Here is a 22,046-nt window from a genome sequence, read left to right on the forward strand (position 1 = left end):
GGGGGAGCTGCGTGCGGCTGGAGGAAGAGGAGACCCCAAATGGCACCTTGGGGCTTTCTTCTGAGTACAATGGCTTATTAGACTTCCTAGATCCCCACTTACAGGACAGCACCAAGAGAAGCAATTCCTAGTGAGTGTTGGACCCTTGGGTCTTCACTGGGTGACTTCTGTGTCTCCTGAGGACAATACATGTGGACAGGCCTTCTGGGATGCCAGGTGTCCTCTGGGACTCTCGTCAGGAGTGGCATTCAGACCGTTTGAGGTGATGTCACTGCTCACTGTTAAGTGACCCATGGAGCTGGGGCTGCCCTTGTGGCTTCTGGGAGGGTGAAAGCTTGCCTTTAAGGCCTTGCCTGCAGGGAGGTAGAAGGAGGCGCACCCCTGGGAGAGGCACTTTGTTCACACCAGCCCTCATCTGCACCTCAGTGTTGAGCACCCTAGGCCTGGAGGGGAAATTTCATCTTGAGCGGGTCCTAACAGGGCAGCGGTGTGTGCCAAGAGTGACCCTGAGAATGAGGAACCCATGCGATACTGGGGCACGCCCGCCTCGCCCAACGGCGTGGTTTGGGTGTGAATGATGGCGCATTGCTGCAGGTGGCAATGTTTGGCCAACAGCTCCAGGGGCTTCATGAGGGCTGTGCAGGCTGGACAGAGGGTGAGATGGGGCTGCTCTGGGCCCTGACTACCAAGGGAGGAAAGGGTAAGTGGAGAAGATGATGCATCCCCCTCAGGACCCTCCAAACGCCCTTGGTTTAGGACTGCCTGTGTCTGTATCTCCACCAGCCCCGCAACCCTGCCGAGCCCCTCCCTCCTTAAAGTTACTAGGCTCAGAGTGGACCATCTTGCTCAGAAGCTTTAGGGCTTACATGAAAACAGTGCCTCCTGGGGGACAGCATCGGAAAAGCCCCAGGGAGGGGTATCTGGGAGGGGCGTGTGTGTGTCTTTCTGTTTGTCTGTCTGTCCTGGGGAGGCTCACATTTCTCCTCTTCAGCTCCAAGCCCATTCTCTGGCCCTCCATCCCCCATTGACATGGAGCAAGGACTCCACCTGCTTTGTTCTTTTCCAAAACTGTGCCCCCATCCAATTACCAATTAGTGTTCTCCTCCCCAGGCTGGCTGCAGAGAGGGACACAACCTTCCTGGATCCTCCTTCCTCACTGCCCCCAAATTCCAGTAAACAGGCTTTTTTGCATGTTAAGGATTTTCTGACGAGAAACAGATGGGGGTAACAAAGTCATGAAAATGTGTGAATCATCTAAAAAAATATTTCAAAGTTTTGCCAACCACAGTGTGATTTTCAACACCTCCTGACATGGCAATTAGATATCTCCTCTTTATGATTCTTAAGCTGAATCTTATGTAATGGTTTAAAATAAATACATCTTTCGTCAGTAAAAAAAAAAAAAAAAAAGAAATCCCCTCAATTTTCTACCCTATTTTCATTCTCAACTTCCCACTTTGTTTGTAAGCCCCCCATCACACACTTTTAAGTACTACTATTAATTAGTATTAACATTGTTTGCGTTTCCTGTGATACGCTAAAGCACTTTGCGTAAACCATCTTGCTAACTCTTCATGACAACCTAACAAGGTGGGTGCTACTGTTTTCTCCATGACACAGATGAGGAAACTGAAGTCCATGGGAATTAAACGTCTAGACTCATGCTTTCCAATATGGTAGGCAGCAGCCACATGTGGCTGTATAAATTTAATTAAAACTAATAAAATTAAAAATTCCATTCCTCAGCCCTGCAGGCCAGATTTCAAGAGTTCACTGGCCACATGTGGCTAGTGGCTACCATATCGGACAACACTGAATAGAGCATTTCCATCATCTCAGAACTTTCTAGTGAGGGCTGCTGGTATAGACCAAGCAAGTCTACTTGGTCGATCTGAGCCAGGATTCAAACTCAGAGCTCTCTGGCTCGAAGGTGATATGTTCCACTTCGTCCTTCCTCCAGGAAGGACCCTGTTCCCAACATCTTCTCTCAAAGATGACTGGACTGGAGGAGGAATCTGGGAGCTCTGTAGTTTAAATTTGCCTTTCTGGGACCCTCCAGCCTAAATCCCTCTGGGCTTGTCCTCGTGGTCTGAGAAGGGCAGGCCCCACTGCCCCCTCCTGCAGAATCCCTGGGCCCTGCTGGGTCTGAGCCACACGTACAGGGGTCTGTTTCTCCCACTGGAAGATCTTTGATGTTTTACTCTTCTCGACCCCAGAGTGTTTCGTGCCATGCTTGCCCTGTAGAGAGGGCTCGGAAGAGGGCGGATTGTGGAACCGGGCCAGCCGTAGGGTGAGCACTTGGAAAGGTTGATGTTTTATTCCTGTGCGCGGCAACTGTGCAGAGTCCTTCTGCATCCCATGCCTTCCCCACCCCTCATCCGTGCTCATGGCCCTTGTGGATTATTCGGGACAAATCTGGCTTGGCCACATCTGCTTTCCCCTGGTTGGCCTTCCTGTATCAGAGCCTGGAGACAGAAGGGAGGGGTGAAGGCCGCATGGGAGAGTTCCACAGACAGGATGGGATGCTGGGAAAGCGGGGTGCACAGCTTCCCTGGGATAGTGGCCTGGGAGTGGGCTGTAAATGCAGCAGCGGGACAGATAAACTGGCTGTAAGATGTGTAAAATCCTGATAGGGAGCTCCACACAGGGGAAGGAGGCGGTGGGACTGGAATATTCTTTCAGCTCTCAATCTGTCTTACTGAGTCTGCTCCCAGGAGTCTAATCAGCACAGTTCGTCCATCTACCTGGAAGTCACCCCTACCCCCTGGCTGCTTTCCCCCGTGGAACAAAGAAAGCTGTCAAACCTGTTATCTTCCAACTCCCCATCATTATAGGCATGAAGCTAGTGGTGGGACCCCTGGGTTCCAGCCTTCACTTGGGGACAGCTGCATGTGTCACTTCTGTCACACTAGCCCCCTACCGTGCCCTCGGGGCTGTTCCAGGCACATTCCATGGATTAACTCATTTCACAACCATAGCTACCTTTCGAGATATGTGCTATTGTTGTCTCCATTTTAGAGATAAAGGGTCTGAGGTTCAGGAGCTTAAATAATGTGTTCAGGGACTCACGGCTAGGATCTGAGTCAGAGTCGCACCTGGACAGCCTGGCTGCAGAGCCACGGTCCTCCGCATCCACTGTGCCACCGCTCCAGTTGTGTTGAGACTGGATCCCCGAGGAAGGCCCTCTGGCCACCCACAGGAACAGAAGCCTCTGGTCAGCATCCTGCCTGGACACCATTTTTTTTTTTCATGCATTGCACGGCATGTGGGCTCTTAGTCCCCGACCAGGGATCGAACCCACACGCCCTGCATTGGAAGCTCAGTGTCTTAAACACTGGAACCTCCAGGGAAGTCCCTGGACACCATATTTTACGGGGGGATGCTGACAAATTGAGAGGAGCCTCCTGAACTCTGAAATGCATATACTTTGAGGGATGGTTGGAAATCTGGAGATGCATAGCCGAGAGATGGGGAGGTTTGGCCTGGTTTCCTGGCTCTCCCAAGCACTGTGGAGACCCCAAGATGCAAAGGCTAATGCTGAGGGTAGTCAGGGAAGACTTCACTGAGAAGGAGCCATCAGAGCTGGATCTTGAGGGACAAAGTGATCCGCTCCATGGACAAATGGAGGAGGCTCTCCCAACTAGAGAGAGCAGCTTCGATAAAAGGTCTGAGATGTAAACGAGCAGAAGCTTGCTCGGGGAATGATGGGTGGTCGGGTCTGGCTGGAGCGGAAGGGGACGTGTGGGAGTGATGGCGGGTAAGCCCACAAGAGTTTGGGTTTTACTCTGCCCATCCTGCGGGCGGCTAGGCAGCCGCTGTGCTCCCTGGAGCTGCATGGTAAGCTCCTTTCCCGCGCCTCTGGCTGGTAGGACAGAGCTTGGTGCTCCCTGCAACCTCTTCTGTAACGTGCTCAGCCCCGGGTGGCGGGGCTCGGGGGAACATCCCTTTGGGAAGCATGCTCTGTGCTGTGCCTCTCGGGACCAGACCCTCAGGCCCCCATCACTTGCTTTGGCAAGTTCACCTCTGAACTGCCTCTAGGGCACGGGCAGGCCCTTCCTTCTGCACCCCAAGAACAGTCCCAGGTGGCTTTGCTTGGTTGAGGAAGCCTTTGGAAGTTTTTCTGGGCGTTGCCAGGAGAGCTGTTCATTGGGGTGTCCACTAGTGAAGAAGAGGTCTGGGTCCACTGTGCCCAGAGGCATGAGGTCCGGAAGACCAGGAGCCTGCAAGTACTTAGGGAGAGATGCCCAGCTCTGGGAAAAAAGAAGGGTCCATTTCTACTGACCCACTTACCTGCAGGGAGTGTTCTGAGATGGGTGGTTCGGGAGACTAGGGAAAGGGGGGGCCTCCGAGCACAGCCTGCCTCTCAGGGGATCCTGCGTGGGGAAGCAGTGGCCAGGCTCCAGGACCTCGGCTGTGCTTTAGTCACTGGGAGGAGCCCAAGGAGAGCATGACCTTGGAGCAAACACAGGTGGCTCCTGAGCTGGAGGCCGTCTGCTGACTACCCCCTTGCAGGAGGTTCTCCCCGCGAGAGAGGGAAGGCAGTGCACCCCCAGTGGCTATCATGAGACATCACTGCTGCCTGGACGTAGGTGACATGCTCAGCCCTCCAAGTCAGAGTCAAGGGTCCACGGAGAGTAAAGAGGTGCTGGAAAGACAGGTGTCACGTTTCATGTACTTATGGGGAAGGTCCAGCCTCATGGCGCTCACTGGGTCCCAGAGCCGGAGCCTGGTGGTGAAGAGAAAGTGCCCCCAGCACCAGTCATAAGGGCTTGAAAGGGCATCCTTTCCTGGGGGCCGTGTCCCCCCATTCTCGCCCTGTCTCCACCAGGCCGGCCCTGAGCACCGTCTGCCTTCCATTTCCTCAAATGTGAAGTTAGGGAGCTGGCTTAAGTGACGGCAGAAAGCCATTCTGGATCCTTCCGGGTCTGACTGTCTATCCTTAGATACAATTATGATCAATGCTCAGTATATCAGTCACTGGACTTTGGGTGCTCAAAGCTGGCACGCATGGGAGTCTCTTTCCTTATCAGCATCAGACGCTGCTCTGGATGCGGCTTTCTGTCCAGCTGGGGTCACTCAGAACCCAGGGAAAATCTCTTTTTGCAGAAGACCCTAACCTCCCCCCGACCCGAGGGCCTCGTAACTGGCTGCTTGTAAAGGCCCCAGAGCCAATGGGCAGAGGACGAGCCAGGAATGGGAGAGAGGTTCCTGCATGGGTGATAGAGGGGACTCTGCTTCTGGACCTTAAAACTGGACAGACTCGTGGCCCTGTGACCCAAACTAGAAGCCACAGTGGGATGTGCTGGAGGATGAGGCACCAGTATTCTGCAGCACTAACTTGTTTTAAACTCTTTCCACTGGTTGATGTCAGGACCCTGGATGAGACTGAAGGCCTGACAGCCCCTATCCGTGGCATCCCTTTGACAGGGGACACAGACCTTTGGCTCAGGGGATAACAGTAAATTACAGTAAATAGACTCTTTGAAAAATTAATTTTCTTTTATTACCTGAGACTTTTTAAAAGAAGGACTCTGTTATAGACTGACTAACAGTCCTCAAAGGTGTCTATGTGCTAATCCTTGGCAACTGGGAATGTGTTACCTTATGTGGCAAAAGGGACTTTGCAGATGTGATTAAGGCTCACGAGATGGGAGGTGAACCCGGATTATCTGGGTGGGTTCAGTGGAATCAAAAGGGTCCTTAAAAGGAGGGATACAGGAGGGTCAGAGTCAGATGTGATGACATAGCAGATTGGAGGAAGGGGCCACCAGCCGAGGAGTGCTGGCAGCTGCGAGGGTCTGCAAAAGGCCAGGAATGGGTTCTCCCCTGGAGCCCCTGACGGAACCAGCCCTGGCGACTCCCTGACTGCTGACCCGGTGAAACGGATTTTGGACTTCTGACCTCCAGGACTATCAGAATAGAAATTTCTGTTGTTTTAAGCCACTAAGTTTGTGGTAAGTTGTTACAGCAGCCAGAGGAGGCGAATACTGATTCCAAAGGGAATATTTTCTCAGCTTTGCCGTGCACCCGTCTCACATCTTAAACTGAGATGCTTCAAAGAAACCACCGTCTCCCTGAGTCTGCAGAATTCCAAAACAACAAACATCCTTTGAAAGGCTGCAGACCCACCCACGGGATGTAAGCTGGGTGAAGGGGTGGGCAGGGAAGCCAGCCCTCCCCGGGGATGAGAGAGCAGGGTGAGGTCACCATCAGTGGGTGCTGCTCAGGGCTTTTATAACCACAGCCTTTGCACGTGGGCACCAGTGGTGTCACGGGGCTGAGCTGTGCCCTGTTGCTCAAGTCAAGTGAAAGCCAAGTGGTGTTTGTGGTGTGGTTCAGGCTGTGAATCAACATGAGAGGTTGTTGCTCTCTTTACAGTTGCATCCTCAAAAAGAAGAGAAAGCACCTACGAGCCAGGTCAGCAGTCTCAGTGACCAGCTGAATCTAGAGGCAGCCTGAGGTCTCTTTATTCCAGAGAAGAATTTGGGATTGTTGTGGAGGCGACAATCAAAGACAGTTCCAAAGTTCCAAACTCCTGTCACCCTGCACCTTTCTTAAGGTGCATTTGCTGCGCAGGTGGAGGAGGAGGAGGAGACGGGAGGGAAAAGCAAAGTGGATTTGACAAGAGATTGAGTGGAGTGGTGGGTGGGAGAGAGACAGCAGAGAGAAAACAGAGGGGCAGGTACAGACCAAAGTCGAGGGACCCTGGCGATGGCTGGAAGGTGACCGACAGTAACTAGAAGGGGCAGCAGAGTCTGGCAAGAAGGTCTTTGGGGAACTTCCCTGGTGGTCCAGTGGTTAAGACTCCGAGCTGCCAATGCAGGGGGCACAGGTTCGATCCCTGGTCGGGGAACTAAGATCCCCACATGCCGTGCGGTGCAGCCAAAAGATTTAAAAAAAAAAAAAAAGGAAGAAAGTCTTTTGATTGTTAGTTTTTAAAGATAGGAAGGCCTAATTGTAAAGCAGCTATACTCCAATAAAAAAAAAAACTTCAAAAAAATTATAATACCAAGAAAAAAAAATAAAGATAAGAAGGCCTAGACGAGTCTCAAAACAGAACATGAACCCAAATGAGGGATGAAATGAAGCTACTAGAAGGGGAGGGCTATTGGATTCAAGGCTCTTGAGCTTATGGGAAGGGCTGGGGCTGAGGTCAGTGGTACGAGGGAGAGAGAGCATCCTCTCCTCCAAGGCCAGTGGGAGGGAGGGAGGTCGTGGTGAGGTCAACACAGGGTGGGGTGCAAGCTCTCCTTCATTGTTCTATATGCTGCCATAGTGGCATCCAGAGCCCGGCAGTGCTGGACACAGAAGCTCCAATCTAGTTCTTTCTAGAAAATTCAGTTGTAGACACACACTCTACAGGAGGTTGAGGAAAGTAGAACATAGATTTGCCTACTTCAGCAGAATATGGATTTGCACCGCTTTAAAGCGAGGGTTTGTTTTGTGTCTGTAAGACTCCCAACTGGTAGGCGGTCCAGGGCGTGAGCTCTGTGGGATCATCCAGAGACCGGGTTTCTTCTCTCACATTGCTGTGCCATCTTCAGGGTATGTTCACACCCACATGGGCGAGGCTGGCCCACCCACAGCGTCCATATCCCAGCCCTATGGGAGAGCAGGAGCCACCTGAAGGGTGCACACATTCCTTCTGCTATCCTATGACCACACTGACCTGCAGGGAGGCTGGGAAATGTGGTTGTCCCGGGGAGCCTTGTGTCTAGCTAAGATAGAAGATTCTAGTATGGACAAGCAAGAAGAGGGGACAGAAATTGAGGGACAAATAGTCATTTTTGCCATGGGCTTCAGACATAAGCATGCAAGGCTGTGAATCCTGCCTCTTCATTCAGGCAAGTAATTTCACCTCCCTGGGCTTCATTCTTCTATAAAATGGGACTCGGGGCCACGGGGACCACCATGCATCATGTAAGCAGCGGAAGCACCTGGCAGGGCCCTGGAAGACAGTGGGCACACGCAGGACCTCTGATTTCCCACTTTCCCTCCTTTCTGCCCTAGGGAAACCAATGTACCTGCACATTGGGGAGGAGGTAGATGGTGTGGACATGCGGGCCGAGGTTGGGCTCCTGAGCCGGAACATCGTGGTGATGGGGGAGATGGAGGATGAATGCTACCCCTACAGCAACCACATCTGCAACTTCTTTGACTTCGACACCTTTGGGGGCCACATCAAGGTATGCGTCTGCCTGGCTGAGGCCATCAACCCAACCAGGAGGATTCCAGTGATGCCAGCCTATAGGCAGGGATTCTTGGTAGGGAAGGGGATGGAGAGGCAAAGGGTAGGACCAAGGGAAGGGTACCTTTCTGGAAATTGGAGGAGTCTTATGTATTATCCATCTGTGTGCAATTCCATCTGTCAATACTTGGGAACAAGAGAGATGACAGAGGAACGCCTCTTACCCTGCAGTCACATGGTACGTGTCACACTGCCTTCATGCTCCCTGCCTTCATGATTTTCAACTTTCAGTCGTAGCCTTCATTCCCTTTCTTCATTGTTTAACCCTGGCCACTTCCTAAAAGAACGGGCATTTAACTCACAAAAACTTGCATTTGCAATAGATCCATTAAAATACAGATAAGATGGGGACTTCCCTGGCGGTCCAGTGGTTAAGACTCTGTGCTCCCACCACAAGGGACGTGGGTTTGATCCCTGGTTGGGGAACTAGGATCCCGCATGTTTCACGGCGCGGCCAAAGAAAAAAACAAAAACAAAAAAACAGAGAAGATGATAAGCAGGGGAGAAGAACTAGAAGTTCTAGCATTACATTTACCTGTGAGTTTCCTGGTGGAGACTCAAGACAGAGATGATGAGCTGCAGAGTTCTCATTGCGCAGTGAAGGAAAATGGTATCAATTCATTGGAGCTCATGTTTTCCTAGCATTCAACTCAAAGAGGAATTCCTTTTGCATCTCTCTGTAAGGTGCCCTTATCTGGCATATTAAATATCATAAGACACCCCAATGTTCTTCACGAGGCCATTGCTTCCAATGATTTGAGATTAAAGCTGGTAGAATAACAATATTACCTTGGTGTTTTGTAAAGACAGTTCTTTAGAAGTTAAACTCATATGCTTTAAGGATGAGACTTTTTGGTAATCTAACTGAAAGGAATAATTGAGTGAAACTTACGGAGTTCATAATGGGGGCCCTACTGGCATAGGTAAGACCATTTTTTCTGTCATACGGGCCTAATATAAGATTTCTAGCATCCCTGGCCCCTGCTCATTAAATGCTAGCAGTGCTTCCCAGTCATTGCAACCTCCAAAAACACTTCTCCATATTTCCAGTCAGTTTCCAGGGATGAGATGGGGACAGAGGTGGTGGTATAATCTTCAGCTGAGAAACTCATTAGGGAGACTAAAGCAACAATAGCAGGTTTATGTTACTCAAGCTGCTGCAACCCCATTTCCCATTTTGAGAGTAATCCCTAAGTGATCAGAGCGCTCCTTCCCACTTTGCCCAAACTAGGCCTCAGAATCATTCTTAACACAGCTCTCCAGGGCAGCCACTACTGGAGTTGGCATTCCAGCTGACGCCTATTTTTGGAAGGCATGGTTAGCATGTCCTTAAGGCATCCTTCTCTAGTAGAAGTTAGCTGAGCTCAGCTTGGGACAGGAATCATTTTTGAACTGTGCTTTTATGGTGAGCTCCTGGAGTGTAGACACTGAGTGTGATCAGGTGGTTTGTTTGGAATGTGTAGGAATGACTCTGGGTGTACTATGACGTGAGCATGTGGAGCATCCCACAACTCACACGCACGCTGCCAGAGTCACGGGCTGACAAAGACCCCGAGCTCAGCATCCCCTTCTTACAGCCAGGAGAGGGCCTCAGATGGTGGACCAAGCACGGGCTCTTACTGCCCCAAGGTCCAGCCTGTCCTGGATTCCCCAACCGTCCTAGGGCATGCTGTTTGCCAGTCTCCCCCGGATTACCTCAGGGTTATCCCTTTCTCATAACACTCAGTGGCTTAGGAGTCAGGAAAAGAGGGTTGAGGCAAGCCCCAGCCGCTGCACGGTCCCACTGCACCTCTTGATTCCAAGCAGTTCATTGCCTTGCAACATTCCTGTGTTATTAGCAGCAGCCTGTCTCCCTTGAGATGGGAAGAGTCAGGCATCTTAACCCGTTTGCAGAGAATGTCTTTGATTCACTGAGTACCTGAGGTGGGGATCAGCAAAGCACGTTGAAGACAACACGTGTGCATTTCTGGAGTGTGGGCAGCAGCGAGGGGTATCAGGGAGCATCTCATGGACTCCTTCTGACTCTGGGCTCTCCTCTCCCAGTTTGCACTGGGGTTCAAGGCCGCACACCTGGAGGGCGTGGAGCTGAAGAACATGGGCCAGCAGCTGGTGGGTCAGTACCCAATTCACTTTCACCTGGCGGGCGATGTGGATGAAAAGGGAGGCTACGACCTGCCCACGTATGTCAAGGACCTCTCCATCCACCACACGTTCTCTCGCTGCGTCACTGTCCACGGCTCCAATGGCTTGTTGGTGAGCACATCCTTCCCGGGGAAGCCAGGGACCCAGAGCCCCTTCACCCTCTCATCCCTTCCCTGCATGCCAGTCTGCTCACTGCTGGGCCCAGGGACCGTTAGCAATGGCAGTATGCTTAGATCTAGTCACTTGGTCCAGGGCCATTGGTGGTTGAACCATCCTTAGCTCAGATTTTTAGAACAGTATCAATTGAGAACAGGTCACTGACCAAAGAAGAAGGAGAAAATAGGGGTGTATCTTTGCCGAAGGCACCAAGCTACAGAGATGGGTGAGCAATTAGTGGTCACTGGGAGTCTAGCTCTTGCTGCACCTAGGTTTCCCCAAGGATCATTCCATGATTGTGTGCCATGGCAAATCTGTTAACTGCAGACAAGGCAGGGGTCACGCCAAGACTCTGTACTGTGGCATCTGCCTGACAGGCTTGAGGTAGTGGCAGCAGTGGGCCCTTTTCCCTTTTCTTCTGTTGAACCAAGTGTCATCAGAGCAAGCACTGCTGGAAGAAATGCCTTCATTAGTAAATTGGTGTGTGTGTGTGTGTGTGTGTGGCTTGTCTTGATTTGCACAGATAATTTATACACTAAATTGATCCTTCTTTAAATGAATTCAACTTATATCCTCCATAAATTTTTCAAGCTGGACATTACAAAATGTCACCCTGCATGCTGAATCCAGCTTGTGTTTGGTTTGGCTTATATCATGTTTAGAGAAACATTTGATAATTTTACACGAAATGGGACTTTCTTTCAATGCACTAAGCTCATATCCTCTATGAACTTTTAAACTGGATGTCACAAAATGGCACCCAGCAAACTGAACCTGGTGGCCAGATGTGCTTTGTTTGGCTTAAGTGTTTCAAGAAACATTTGAATTAGTTTTCATCATTCAAAAGTGTAGAGATTTCACATAAAACTCTGGATTCTTGGCTTCTCTTGAAAAGTAGATGGAATTGGCAACACTAGACCCACATTCCTGCCTGGCAGCAATGGATTCAGGCAAAGTCATAGCACCCCACCAAGCTGGGCTTATGCTCTCTGGTTTACGCCCTGCCCACCACTTCCTAGTACCCTACAGTAAATGCCCTGGGCAGGGCCACTCACCTCGTTGCCTGTTGGCCTCCGTGGGCATTTGAGTCTGTGACCCCTGCTTTAATCCACACATAAGGAGCCTCCCATCACGCATGCGGGGATAGGAAGAGGAGGAGGCCTGTCAGTGTCTGGCGGGTGAAGACACTTGCAGTTCTCTCCAGTGTGCTCTTACAAAGGAATGCCTGCTGTTTCTGTATTTCCAATGCTCTGACTTAAAACCCACCGAGTATAAAGAAGAGAGCATGGGTTTTGGGGTGCAGTCTAGAAGGGCCTGGTCCACAGGTCATGGGCTGTGGACCTCGGGCAAGTTGCTTACCCTCTCTCAACCTCAGCTCCCTCCTCCATCAGGTTGGGGACATAACACCAAACACATAGGGCTCTGAGGGGCCAGCGCCACGAGGGAGACCCAAGACCCGGGGCCCTGCCCGCTGGGCTCACGTGCGAATGTTGGCTAGGAACCAGGGCCGGTTCCCCCAGCAGGGGGGTAGAGGGTTGCAGCTGGAGTAGTTGCTGGGAGACATGGGATTATTTTTCGGGTCTAAGAAAGAGGCAAAGGAAGATGTTTTCTGGCAAAAGCAGAAAGTTAACAGGATTTCGAATAAACTCGGAAGGTTAGGGATGCAGTAGAAGACACAGGATGGACTTGGGCTCTGGAGCCAGACACTGTGGGTTCCCATCTGGCTGCCACTTCCTAGCTGTGTGACCTGGGTCAGGTCGTCTCCATGCCTCTGTTTCCTCTTCTGTAAAATGGGGAGCAAAGGACATGGACATGCTGCGCCAAGGGCCTGGCCCAGGTTGGGCCCTGGGAGCAGGCGTCTGGTGGTCCCGTTCGCCCGTGCGGTGTGCTGAGTGAATGCACTGAGGGCAGTTGGTGACTAAGCTGAGAACGCGTGCTGAAAAGAGCAATGTAGAATTGGTGAGGAAACATCACAGGGCTGAGTCTTAGGAGCTTGACCTGCTTTAAGCATTTGTTCTAAAGTTTTGTCCTTAAGTTTAACTTAAATTCGACTATGTCTAATGTTCCTCAAGAGAAAAATATGAAGATCACAAGAAGTCTGTAATTCCAGATCTGGGCTGATTTGAGTGGAAGCTTTTCTGAATCTCTGGGCAATCACATACGTGTGCACACACACACGCACACGCACAGACACACACGTACTTGCCCTGTGGACATATGGCTGTGCTTTCCCACCCACTTGCTGTGTGATCTCAGGCAAGCTATTTAGTCACTTAGGTCTCCAGTTTCCTCATACGTGCTGTGCAGAACAGGATGGCAAGCCCCCATGGCTGTTTGGTTAGAAACTATATATGCGACATTTTGGGCCGTCTTAGTAATACAGACCTTCCTCTGAGCAGTGATCCCAGGTCTCAGCCACAAGAACGGGCTCATGTAGGGGGAGGCCGGGCAAGAAACGTGCTGTGGGTGGAGCCAGAGGGCCCGTTCTCGGGGGCACTCATCATGGCAGCGCTAAGAGGGAGCATCTCCGTGGACATGCAGGCTGGGGAGCGGTGGGGAAAGTTAGCACAGGCCAGGCGTCCAAGTTCATGGATATGGGCAGCAGACGGAGAACAGTGTGCGGTGGCATGGAAGGCAGGAGGCGAGGAGTGGCCGCGGAACTGGTGCCTTCGGAACAGCCAGATGGGTGAGTTGTACCCACGGCAGAGAGAGATTTTTGGAGCCAGAGCTTTGGACAACTCAGGACCCGAAGACCCTGCCTACCAAAGCCTTCCTCCTTTCTGGCCGCCAGGGATGCCAGTCACCAGACTGGGAGGGCGCATCCATCAGTTCCCTGGGTGTCATCCAGACGCCAGGTGGCCCAGGTGCTTTGCACAGGCCTTGCCGAGGTGCCAGCACGGCCTTATCTCGATGGCCACACGGGGCTCCAACCACACTCCGCTCAGGCCCACGCTTGACAGCCAAGCTGGTGCTTAGGATTTGGAGCCTGCAGATCTCTGTGGCCTTTCAAGGGGAAACCAAACAGCCGTGGCTTAGAATCTCGACGATGTACAGGCCTCTACATCTCTGAGCCAGAGAGGCAGCAGGATAACGGAGGGCATTCTGTGCGCTTCTCTGAGAGCCGCACCCCTGGACGGGAGTTGGGGTTTTATGGATTAGCACCTCACCCTATAAAGGCTCCATCACTGGGGCAGACAGTTCCAGGTTCAGAAATGCTGCCTTGGCAGCTGCACTCCCTCCACCGGGATTTCACATTTGCTTCCTTCATGTTGGCTCTAAGGATTTACCAACGGCTATGTTTGGAAGGATGTTTTTAGCTGATGGGATGAAAGGAGGCCAACAGCAGACAAAGACTTTATTCTCATTTAGACAGCAGAGGCCACTCAGTAACATCGTGAATGCCTTTTCCCTCACGCCATCCCCAATCTGGAGGTGCCCTAGACCCCAGACAGGCAGTCACTGGCTTGTTGGAAAAAGGGGTTCCTATGTGTGCCCAGCTGGGAGGTGCTGCCCCTCCCTCGCCACTGCTAGACACGCCCTGGTACCCCCATCCTCAGAGAACAGCTTCCCTCATCCCCACCTCCTCCTGGGGCGGCCCACCTTTGGTCTTTCCCTTTCTTCACCACCAACTTTTGGAAGGAGTGGTCTGAACTTAAGATTTCTGCCAGCATCTCTGAACCAACAAAAAGGTGGGCTTCGCAACTTTTGTCGCCCTGAGCCCTGGTGACGGCTCTCAGTAATGTAACTCCACACACTAGCACTCAGCTCTTGCTCTGCAAGCCCACTGCCCCCTGCTCCCTCCTCATCCGACTCCTTACCCTTTCCCATCGTGACAGTGACTGCCGGCATCAGTCAACTAGCGAGGTTAAAAGGATAGAGTCGTAGCAACCTGTGTTCTAATACTGCCAGCGTGAACTTGACTGATGGATACTGTCTGAGCCTGTGTCCTCCTGTGTAAAGTGAGGGTAATGATAGAACCCATCTCAAAGGCTTTGGGGGAAGATTAAAGCAGATAATGCATGTGACATACTTAGCAATGATATTAAATAGTATTGTCACTCTGCCTCTTTCCCTGTGTTCTGTGTAAACCTCACTGGTTCCATGAGATAGTAGTAGGTATCCCTCCCACACACAGAGTAAACCCAATAATTAAATGACCTTGGCAGACATTGAGTATGTGTCTCTCCTCCCCATTTTAGGAATTCACCGTGCATGCTAGCATTGTCAAGGTTGCAGTAAAAATGCACTTAATGCTGAGGATCCTAGCAATGTCAAAACTCATTTCACTGCAGAGCCCTTTCTTCATACAACCTTTGCCTTTCACAGAGTTAGTGTTCTACAGAACAGAGCCTGGAAAATGCCTTTCGTGATACTGACACTGTTGATGGTGTCCTTCTTGAAACTGGGGGGTTTGCACCAAAGCTCCAGGATGCTGGCAGATGGGGGGCAAAGCCTGCCTTCAAAGGAAGGGGCTACTGCACATTATCTGCGGGGTGGACAGCTGTGGGTGTAAGATGGGCTCACGCTACATCTTACTGTGTGTTTCTGAGCTCTGCGGCAGGACACGGGGGTCACCTAAGTGTTCCTTACTGGAAGACAATGAATCCATTCCAGTTGTCTTGAGGTAAAAAAGGTAAAAAAGACTCCGGTATGGATTCTGCCTGTTTTCTCCTCTTTTCCTTTTTTACGGCAGAGTGGATGGGAGAAGTAAACACGTCCTGTCTTTCTTTCTCACCTCATTCACTGCTCCAAATGTGTTACCTTTGCTATAAAGGCCTCCAGTAGCAACCAGGATGTCCTCAACAGGCTGCCACGTTGACTATGCAGGGGGCGCCCTACATTCACTGCAGCCAGCCCTCAAGCCCTCCAGCCTTAGGGAGACACCTTCCCTTTGGCGTTCCACTAAAGAGGACTGGAGCTCCTTTACCTCTTTGGTGGGGAACTCAGTGCCCTCTGTCCCAGTCTCAGAGCTCTGGGGATTGTGGGCGAGGCTTCTGTTTTCCCTGGTTTCCCCTTTTTCCAGTTTCTTGAATTCGGTCTCACTCATTTCTTGCTTCATGAGCTGCTCTCATCTCTCCTTCCCTCTTGAGGCCAAATGAGGAACCCAGACTCCTGGGCTCGTTTTCCCCCAAAGTTTCACTGGCCAGGGCTTCTGCTGGCAGAGTGGGAAAGAGATGGGAAGGAGGTAGGGGTGCATCATAGATCAGCACAGAAATCAACTGGAAATGGAGAAACAGGTCCCTCTTCATAAACCCTCCCCTCCCCTCCCCTCCGCTCCCCTCCCCTCCTCTCCACCTGGCTGCGGGGGTCCTTCCTCCTCCTCCCCCACCGCTCCTGGGCCGCCTTAGAAACTCATTCTCGGGACTTCCCTGGCGGTCCAGTGGTTAGGACTCTGCGCTTCCACTGCAGGGAGCATGAGTTCATCCCTGGTTGGGGAACTAAGATCCCACATGCCATGCAGCGGGGCAAAACAACAACAAAAAACACATTCTTCTCCTTATTAGGCAGAGTGATTGGGTTCTCTGTTTCCTTTTCCAGCTTCTATTTGCATATTCAGAAACTCATTAACACACCCTGCAAAGCAAATTACCACCTACTCCAAGGCTCTTTTCTTTAGCAGCTCAAAAAAAAAAAAAAAAGAAAGAAAAGTAAACAGCAAAAGCTCAGAAGTTACAGTCTTTCTTTTAATAGGATCCTATTTGTAGCCAGGTTTCTCACTAAGATGAATTATATCATACCCACCCTAGAAGGCAGAATCAGAGATATAGTTCATTTCTGTGTGTATTTGTTTTAAACAGTAATTTCTTTTTCGTACTGTGTACAGGTTTCAGGGGGAAGTCATCACTTGGGGTGACTCTATGCCCTGATTTGCAAAGAACAGTTCCATTTTACACCTGCTATCCCAGATTAATGACTAACGGTACCCCCTTTCACTCTCGATAATGTCCTGGTTCAGACAATAAACTAAATAGTCACCCTAATTGAAGCAGTTCCTGAGAGCTGGGGAGTTTCATCCTTCACAATGTCATGCCTAGACTCCACCTAACAACAGCTGAAGACTTAAAACAGCTCTCAGGAATCGCTTTCATGATTGTCAATCATAAGGGAATATGTCCAGAAGAACAAAGGGAAAATACAGTTTGTGCAAGAGAATGGCAGGGAGCTTACACACTGCTTCTGGATAGCATGCATGGGGATTCAGTGGGCACCCGTAAGTCCATACGTATGTGTCTGTTTATCCAGCTACTTACTATCTACCTATCTATCTGTCATCTCTCTCTGTCTGTCCATCTCAAGCTATGTCACAGTTTAAGTACCTAATTCTGGGAAATGTTCTAAGGAAGAACAATCGTACAATGTCAGAGCTGGAAGGGATTTCAGAAGTCTCCCTAAGGACACTCAGGCAAATTACACCGCAAGTTTGTGATGAAACCAATCTTGAACTTGTGTCTTCTACTCCCAGCCCAGGGCTTTCTTCGACCTTATCATGCTTCTCTCTGGACTCTGTATGCCACCTCACCCCACTACTAACAAGAAGAAAGAAATGCAACACAAGATGGGAGGTTTCTTTTCTGGTGCTGTTGAGAATTGATTAGGACACAGGTTTTGGATCAGACAGATGGAGAAGCAAGTCTCAATCCGTCCTTGCAAGAGAAGTGACTCAGGCAACTTTCTAAGTCTCGGTGCCATCAGTAGAAAGGGAATAATAGTTTCGATAAGGATTAAATGACATAATGTATGTAAAACATTTCACACCCAGTAAACAGTAGTTATTTTTATTCCTTTCCAAAAGGGTTTTTCTCTCCAGAGCACAACTCAAGGGGCCTGGAGGGAATTTCTTATTCAGGCATTTGTTAGAATAAGAATGTACCCAATTCATTATTCACTTGCATTCAAAGAGGACACCCAAAGTGTGATCCAGACAGCGGGCAACTGGGTGCGTAGGATTTACGAGGAGCTACGGGCCCGGGTCTGGACATTGCTCCATGTCCCTCCTCTGGCCCTGAATGTCCTCCTCTGTAAAGTGAAGGCATTGAACTTGCTCTTGATGCCCCTGCCAGCACGAGCAGCCCAAGTTTTCTTGCCTCTTCCTCCCATGCTTGTCTTTCCAGGCTATTTGCAACAAACTTTCCTGGCTCACTAGGAGGAAAGGAAGCAGTCCCATTGCATGACCTTGGTATTGACTAAAATGCTAATTGGGGGACTGAGTAGCATTCAAGATCACGCCCTTGCCTATTACCAAAGATTAAGGAAGCGATCCTTGTTTGAGAAAACGAAGAGCTTGCCTGGAATAGGGCAGTTGTGCCTGTGCTCCGTCCTCACGGGTGAATGGACACAGTCAGAAAACTGGGGTTCCAGCCCTGGCTTTGCACACGTGGGTTGTGTGACCTTAGGCAAATCACTCAACCTTTCTGAGTCTCATTTTCCTCATCTCTGAAAAAAATTAGTACAGGATTGTGTAAGATTTCAGCAAGATTAAAAGATATAAGAGCCCAGGCCATTGCTGGGACATAAAGGATCTTAGTTCTGGATGCTGCTAGAGCATGTCTGCCTGGGAGTTGGGGAGTAGGTAAGATTTGTCATAGAAAAGGCTCTGGAGGGAATTGGGGTTTTACCCTCGATTAGTGCTTCTCAGTCAGGGACAGTTTTGTCACCTCCCTTCCCCAATGGAATACTTGGCAATGAATGCCTGGAGACATTTTTGGTTGTCACAACTGAGAAGGTTCTGCTGGCATCTAGTGGGTAGGGGCCAGGGATGTTGCTAAACTTCCTACAATGTACAGGACGCCCCTCGAAATGGTAACAGTGCTGACGGGGGAGTTGTTTGGGGATGATGTATGAATTTTCCAGGGCCTGGTGCAGCAGTGGGTACTTAATAGGTGTGGGTAGAATGATGTCATAGGGGAGCAGGAGCTTCCCTGGTTGGGTGACATCATTGGGCCGTCAGGACCCCGGGGGTGGGCATGAGGATGGAAGATCTCAGACAGCTAGTGAGGTGTTTCTCACCATCCTCATGCCCTGCTGTGGACAGGGCACCTTGGGAGGTAGCGAGCATCTCACCTGTAGGGTGTTCAAGTGAAGCAGGATGCCCGTTTGTCAGGGATGCTCGTGAACAGAGTCCTGCTTGAGAAAGGGAGCTAGGGCTCAGGCCAGAGGCCCTCTACCCACCTTCTCGTTCTCAGATTGATGAGTTCATAGAGATTCAGACCCGGGAGGGGCCTCGGAGATCCTGGACTTGGACTCCTCCATTGTGTGGTGGGGAAAGTGTGTTGGCGAGAGGTTGGCAGACTTGTCTAAGAGCCTGTGATGCTTGTGGGCAGCTAAGTACAGCTAAGACTGTACTCCGCGTCTCTCCATGTCTTCAAGTGGTTTCTCCACTTGGCCCACTGACTCTGTGATTCCAAGAAGAATACTGAAGAGCTGGAGTTTGCAGCATTTTCTGGTTTTCTGCAAGTGTGGCTTGATGTGGTTGCGGGCTTCGAAGCTGGCTTGGATCCACGGAGAGGGCGCAGTGGGGAACCAGTCTTACTAAGAAGCCCCCCTGGCCTGGCTCAGACGGAGCTCTCCCTCCCCCCATTTCTGGTGGGACCTCTTGGTGAAAGCCTCCACCTAAAGTCCTTGTGAGACATGTACTCGCTGTGTCCTCACCAGATTAGGCTCACAAGGCCTTGTCCACGGTCTCCAGTCGGGCCCACTTCTAGCATTTTGTTCTTCTCCCCACCCCATGAAGGCTCAGTTGCAACACCTCCAGCTGGAAAGGACTTTAAAGTCACGGCTCCGTCGTACCCATGTCAGGTCCATCTCCAAACCCCCAGATCCCCTCTCAGAGGCTGGTGCCTGGCTGAGGCTGTCTAATGTTTGTTGAATGGATGAATGAGCCCATGAGTAACGACGCTGGGTGAACTGTCGCCCTGTCTTGACCCCTGCAGGTCAAGGACATTGTGGGCTATAATTCTTTGGGCCACTGCTTCTTCACGGAAGATGGGCCAGAGGAACGCAACACGTTTGAGCACTGTCTCGGCCTCCTTGTCAAGTCTGGAACCCTCCTCCCCTCCGACCGCGACAGCAAGATGTGCAAGATGATCACAGAAGACTCCTACCCGGGGTACATCCCCAAGCCCAGGCAGGACTGCAAGTAAGCACCTCCCTCTCCCTGCCCTGCACCGCGCCGGGCCCGTGTGCATGTGCTCACACGACTGCCCAGCCCAGCATCCGACTTCTCACTCCTGGGCTCCTGAGCGGCTTGGACCTCACGGCCCTTAGGCACCTAAGGCTCTCAGCTGCTCAGACAGAGGGCAGGAGTGTGCTTTCTACTTCTCCCTTCTCAGTGTGCCTCACGGGCATCGTTTTTGGCCAAAGAGAACCACTGCTGTCATCCTCAGGCTTTTCCTGAGGCCACACCGCGCTCCTCTGAGGAGAGGAAGCAGGCTGCCTCCTCGGAGCCCACAGCGTGTACACGTGGGCACCAGCTGCACTGGTCTGTTTCTTGACATGAGAGAGTCAGAGACAGAGAGAGAGAGAGAGAGAGAGGGAGAGAGCAAGAGAGAGAGAGCTTCCTGTACAGTCAACCTTCTGAGTCCAGGGCCTCTCCCTCAGAGACAGCCATTTTTCTGGGTTCTCCTGACTTATATTTCTTCTAGGGTCCATCTCAGATTTAACCCACAAACTTGCTTATACCTTCAAGAGCCATGCCCCATTCAAATTCTGAACGTGTTCAAGGCATAAATGCACCCCAGTTTAATGAGAAAACTGGGTTTCAGATCAACAAATCAAGAGCATCTCAAGTCACTGATAAGAGGCTCATCAAAGCAATGTTAGAGTCCCTGACATGGGCCACCCCTCCGCCCCCGGGCAGCAGGATGGGAACCAGTAGCCCTCTGTCTGACGCCATTCAATCTCTGCCCCCTGCCCACAGTGCTGTGTCCACCTTCTGGATGGCCAATCCCAACAACAACCTCATAAACTGTGCTGCTGCGGGATCCGAGGTGAGCAGAAACATCCCTTTTTTGGGTGGGGCTGGGGGAGAGGAGACGGCTGGGGCCAACCCTGAAAGATGTGTGCCCTGAGCCCCCAGTCTAGGTATCCACGCAGTCAGGCTTAGCGTGAAGAGGGAAAAGCCAGCTTGGGAGGCAGATGGACTTGCTTTTAAGTGATGCCTCTGGCTCTTTGTCACACTGGTGAGCATAGCTAATGAGTAATCAGTAGCATTATTAGATGCCTGGCCCATCAGTGTTCTAAGCTCGAATTTTTTAATTATATTTTTCACACTTTATTTATTTTTTATTTTTTGTGTGTGTTGGTGTGTGCACAAGTTCATTTATTTTTATTTATTTATTTTTGGCCATGCCACGCAGTATGCGGGATCTTAGTTCCCCATCCAGGGATTGAACCTGTGCCCCCTGCTTTGGGAGCATGGAGTCTTAACCCCTGGACTTCCAGGGATGTCCCATAAGCTCCAATAATTTAATTCTTGTGTCAACCCTATGAGGTTTGTACTATGGTGGGGAGGAAAGTAAGGCAGGGACATGCACAGGATACAAACACGGTATTCTGTCTACACAACCCCGTCCTTACCCACCCTTCCGTGCTGCTTACCTTCCTGGGGAGCAGGTCAGGTGTCGTCTCTGGGCCTTAGCTTCCATAGCTGCAGAATGAAAGGGTAAAGCCAAGAACACTCAGGAAATCCTCCCATTATGTGTCAGGAGGGGGAGATTAACCCTGGCAGTGACTCTGAAATCCAGCCATTTGGCGCCCATGGCTGATACAGTAGGACCACTGATACAGTAGGACCACAGATACAGTAGAACCACAGAAGGGTTTTAACAGTCAGGATGGACGCCCACCTCCCAAAATATATTCACCTCAAACTTCTCGCTGTTTCCCGTGGGTGTGTTTGGGAATGGGCGTTGGGGCCATTTGGGTGATAGCGCTAGGCCCATCCCTAGTTTGGGCCATCCAGTCACCCCAGCAAGAAGCTCCCTGGTGCTGAATCCTGTGGCTTTCCCCCCATGTCCTCCTCCACCAGGAAACTGGATTTTGGTTCATTTTCCACCACGTACCGACGGGCCCCTCGGCCGGAATGTACTCTCCAGGTTATTCAGAGCACATCCCACTGGGGAAATTCCTTAACAACCGAGCACACTCCAACTACCGGGTAAGTCCTTCCAGGCCTCCCCGCCCGCCCACTGGTCCTCCTTCCCAGGCCTGCGCATGATTAGAGCCGGAAGAGCCACAGCTCCCCCTGGCAGCCCCGGAGCTGGGCCCCTGAGTTTGATTTCGCAGTTCACTTGGTGGGGATGGGCGCGGTGGTGACTCCAAAAAGCCAGGCCTGATGTGTGAGCTGGGGAAGGTCAGGACCTGGTTCTGCAGGAAGATGCAGGCAGCATCAGCATCCTCTCCTCTGGCTGCTTTTTTTTTTCTGGGAAGCGGGTCCTCCATCCATGCAGTGCCAAGGAGGCAGGTGGAAAACAGAAATTTCTGTCATCTTCGTTTGCTCATC

General features: G+C 51.1%; 1 protein-coding gene across 1 annotated transcript in view; it reads left to right on the forward strand.

The window, feature by feature from the left end:
* The window catches only part of CEMIP (cell migration inducing hyaluronidase 1), a 158,224-nt gene that overhangs the window by 110,695 nt on the left and 25,483 nt on the right, over positions 1-22,046 (forward strand). Inside the window, exons 12-16 of the mRNA XM_061181725.1 lie at positions 8,011-8,186; positions 10,292-10,501; positions 19,477-19,682; positions 20,463-20,532; positions 21,573-21,701. Coding sequence (XP_061037708.1) covers positions 8,011-8,186; positions 10,292-10,501; positions 19,477-19,682; positions 20,463-20,532; positions 21,573-21,701 — 791 coding nt within the window. The remainder of the gene's footprint in view (positions 1-8,010; positions 8,187-10,291; positions 10,502-19,476; positions 19,683-20,462; positions 20,533-21,572; positions 21,702-22,046) is intronic.

This window comes from Eubalaena glacialis, chromosome 2 (genome assembly GCF_028564815.1).
Source record: "Eubalaena glacialis isolate mEubGla1 chromosome 2, mEubGla1.1.hap2.+ XY, whole genome shotgun sequence".
Classification (NCBI taxonomy): domain Eukaryota; kingdom Metazoa; phylum Chordata; class Mammalia; order Artiodactyla; family Balaenidae; genus Eubalaena; species Eubalaena glacialis.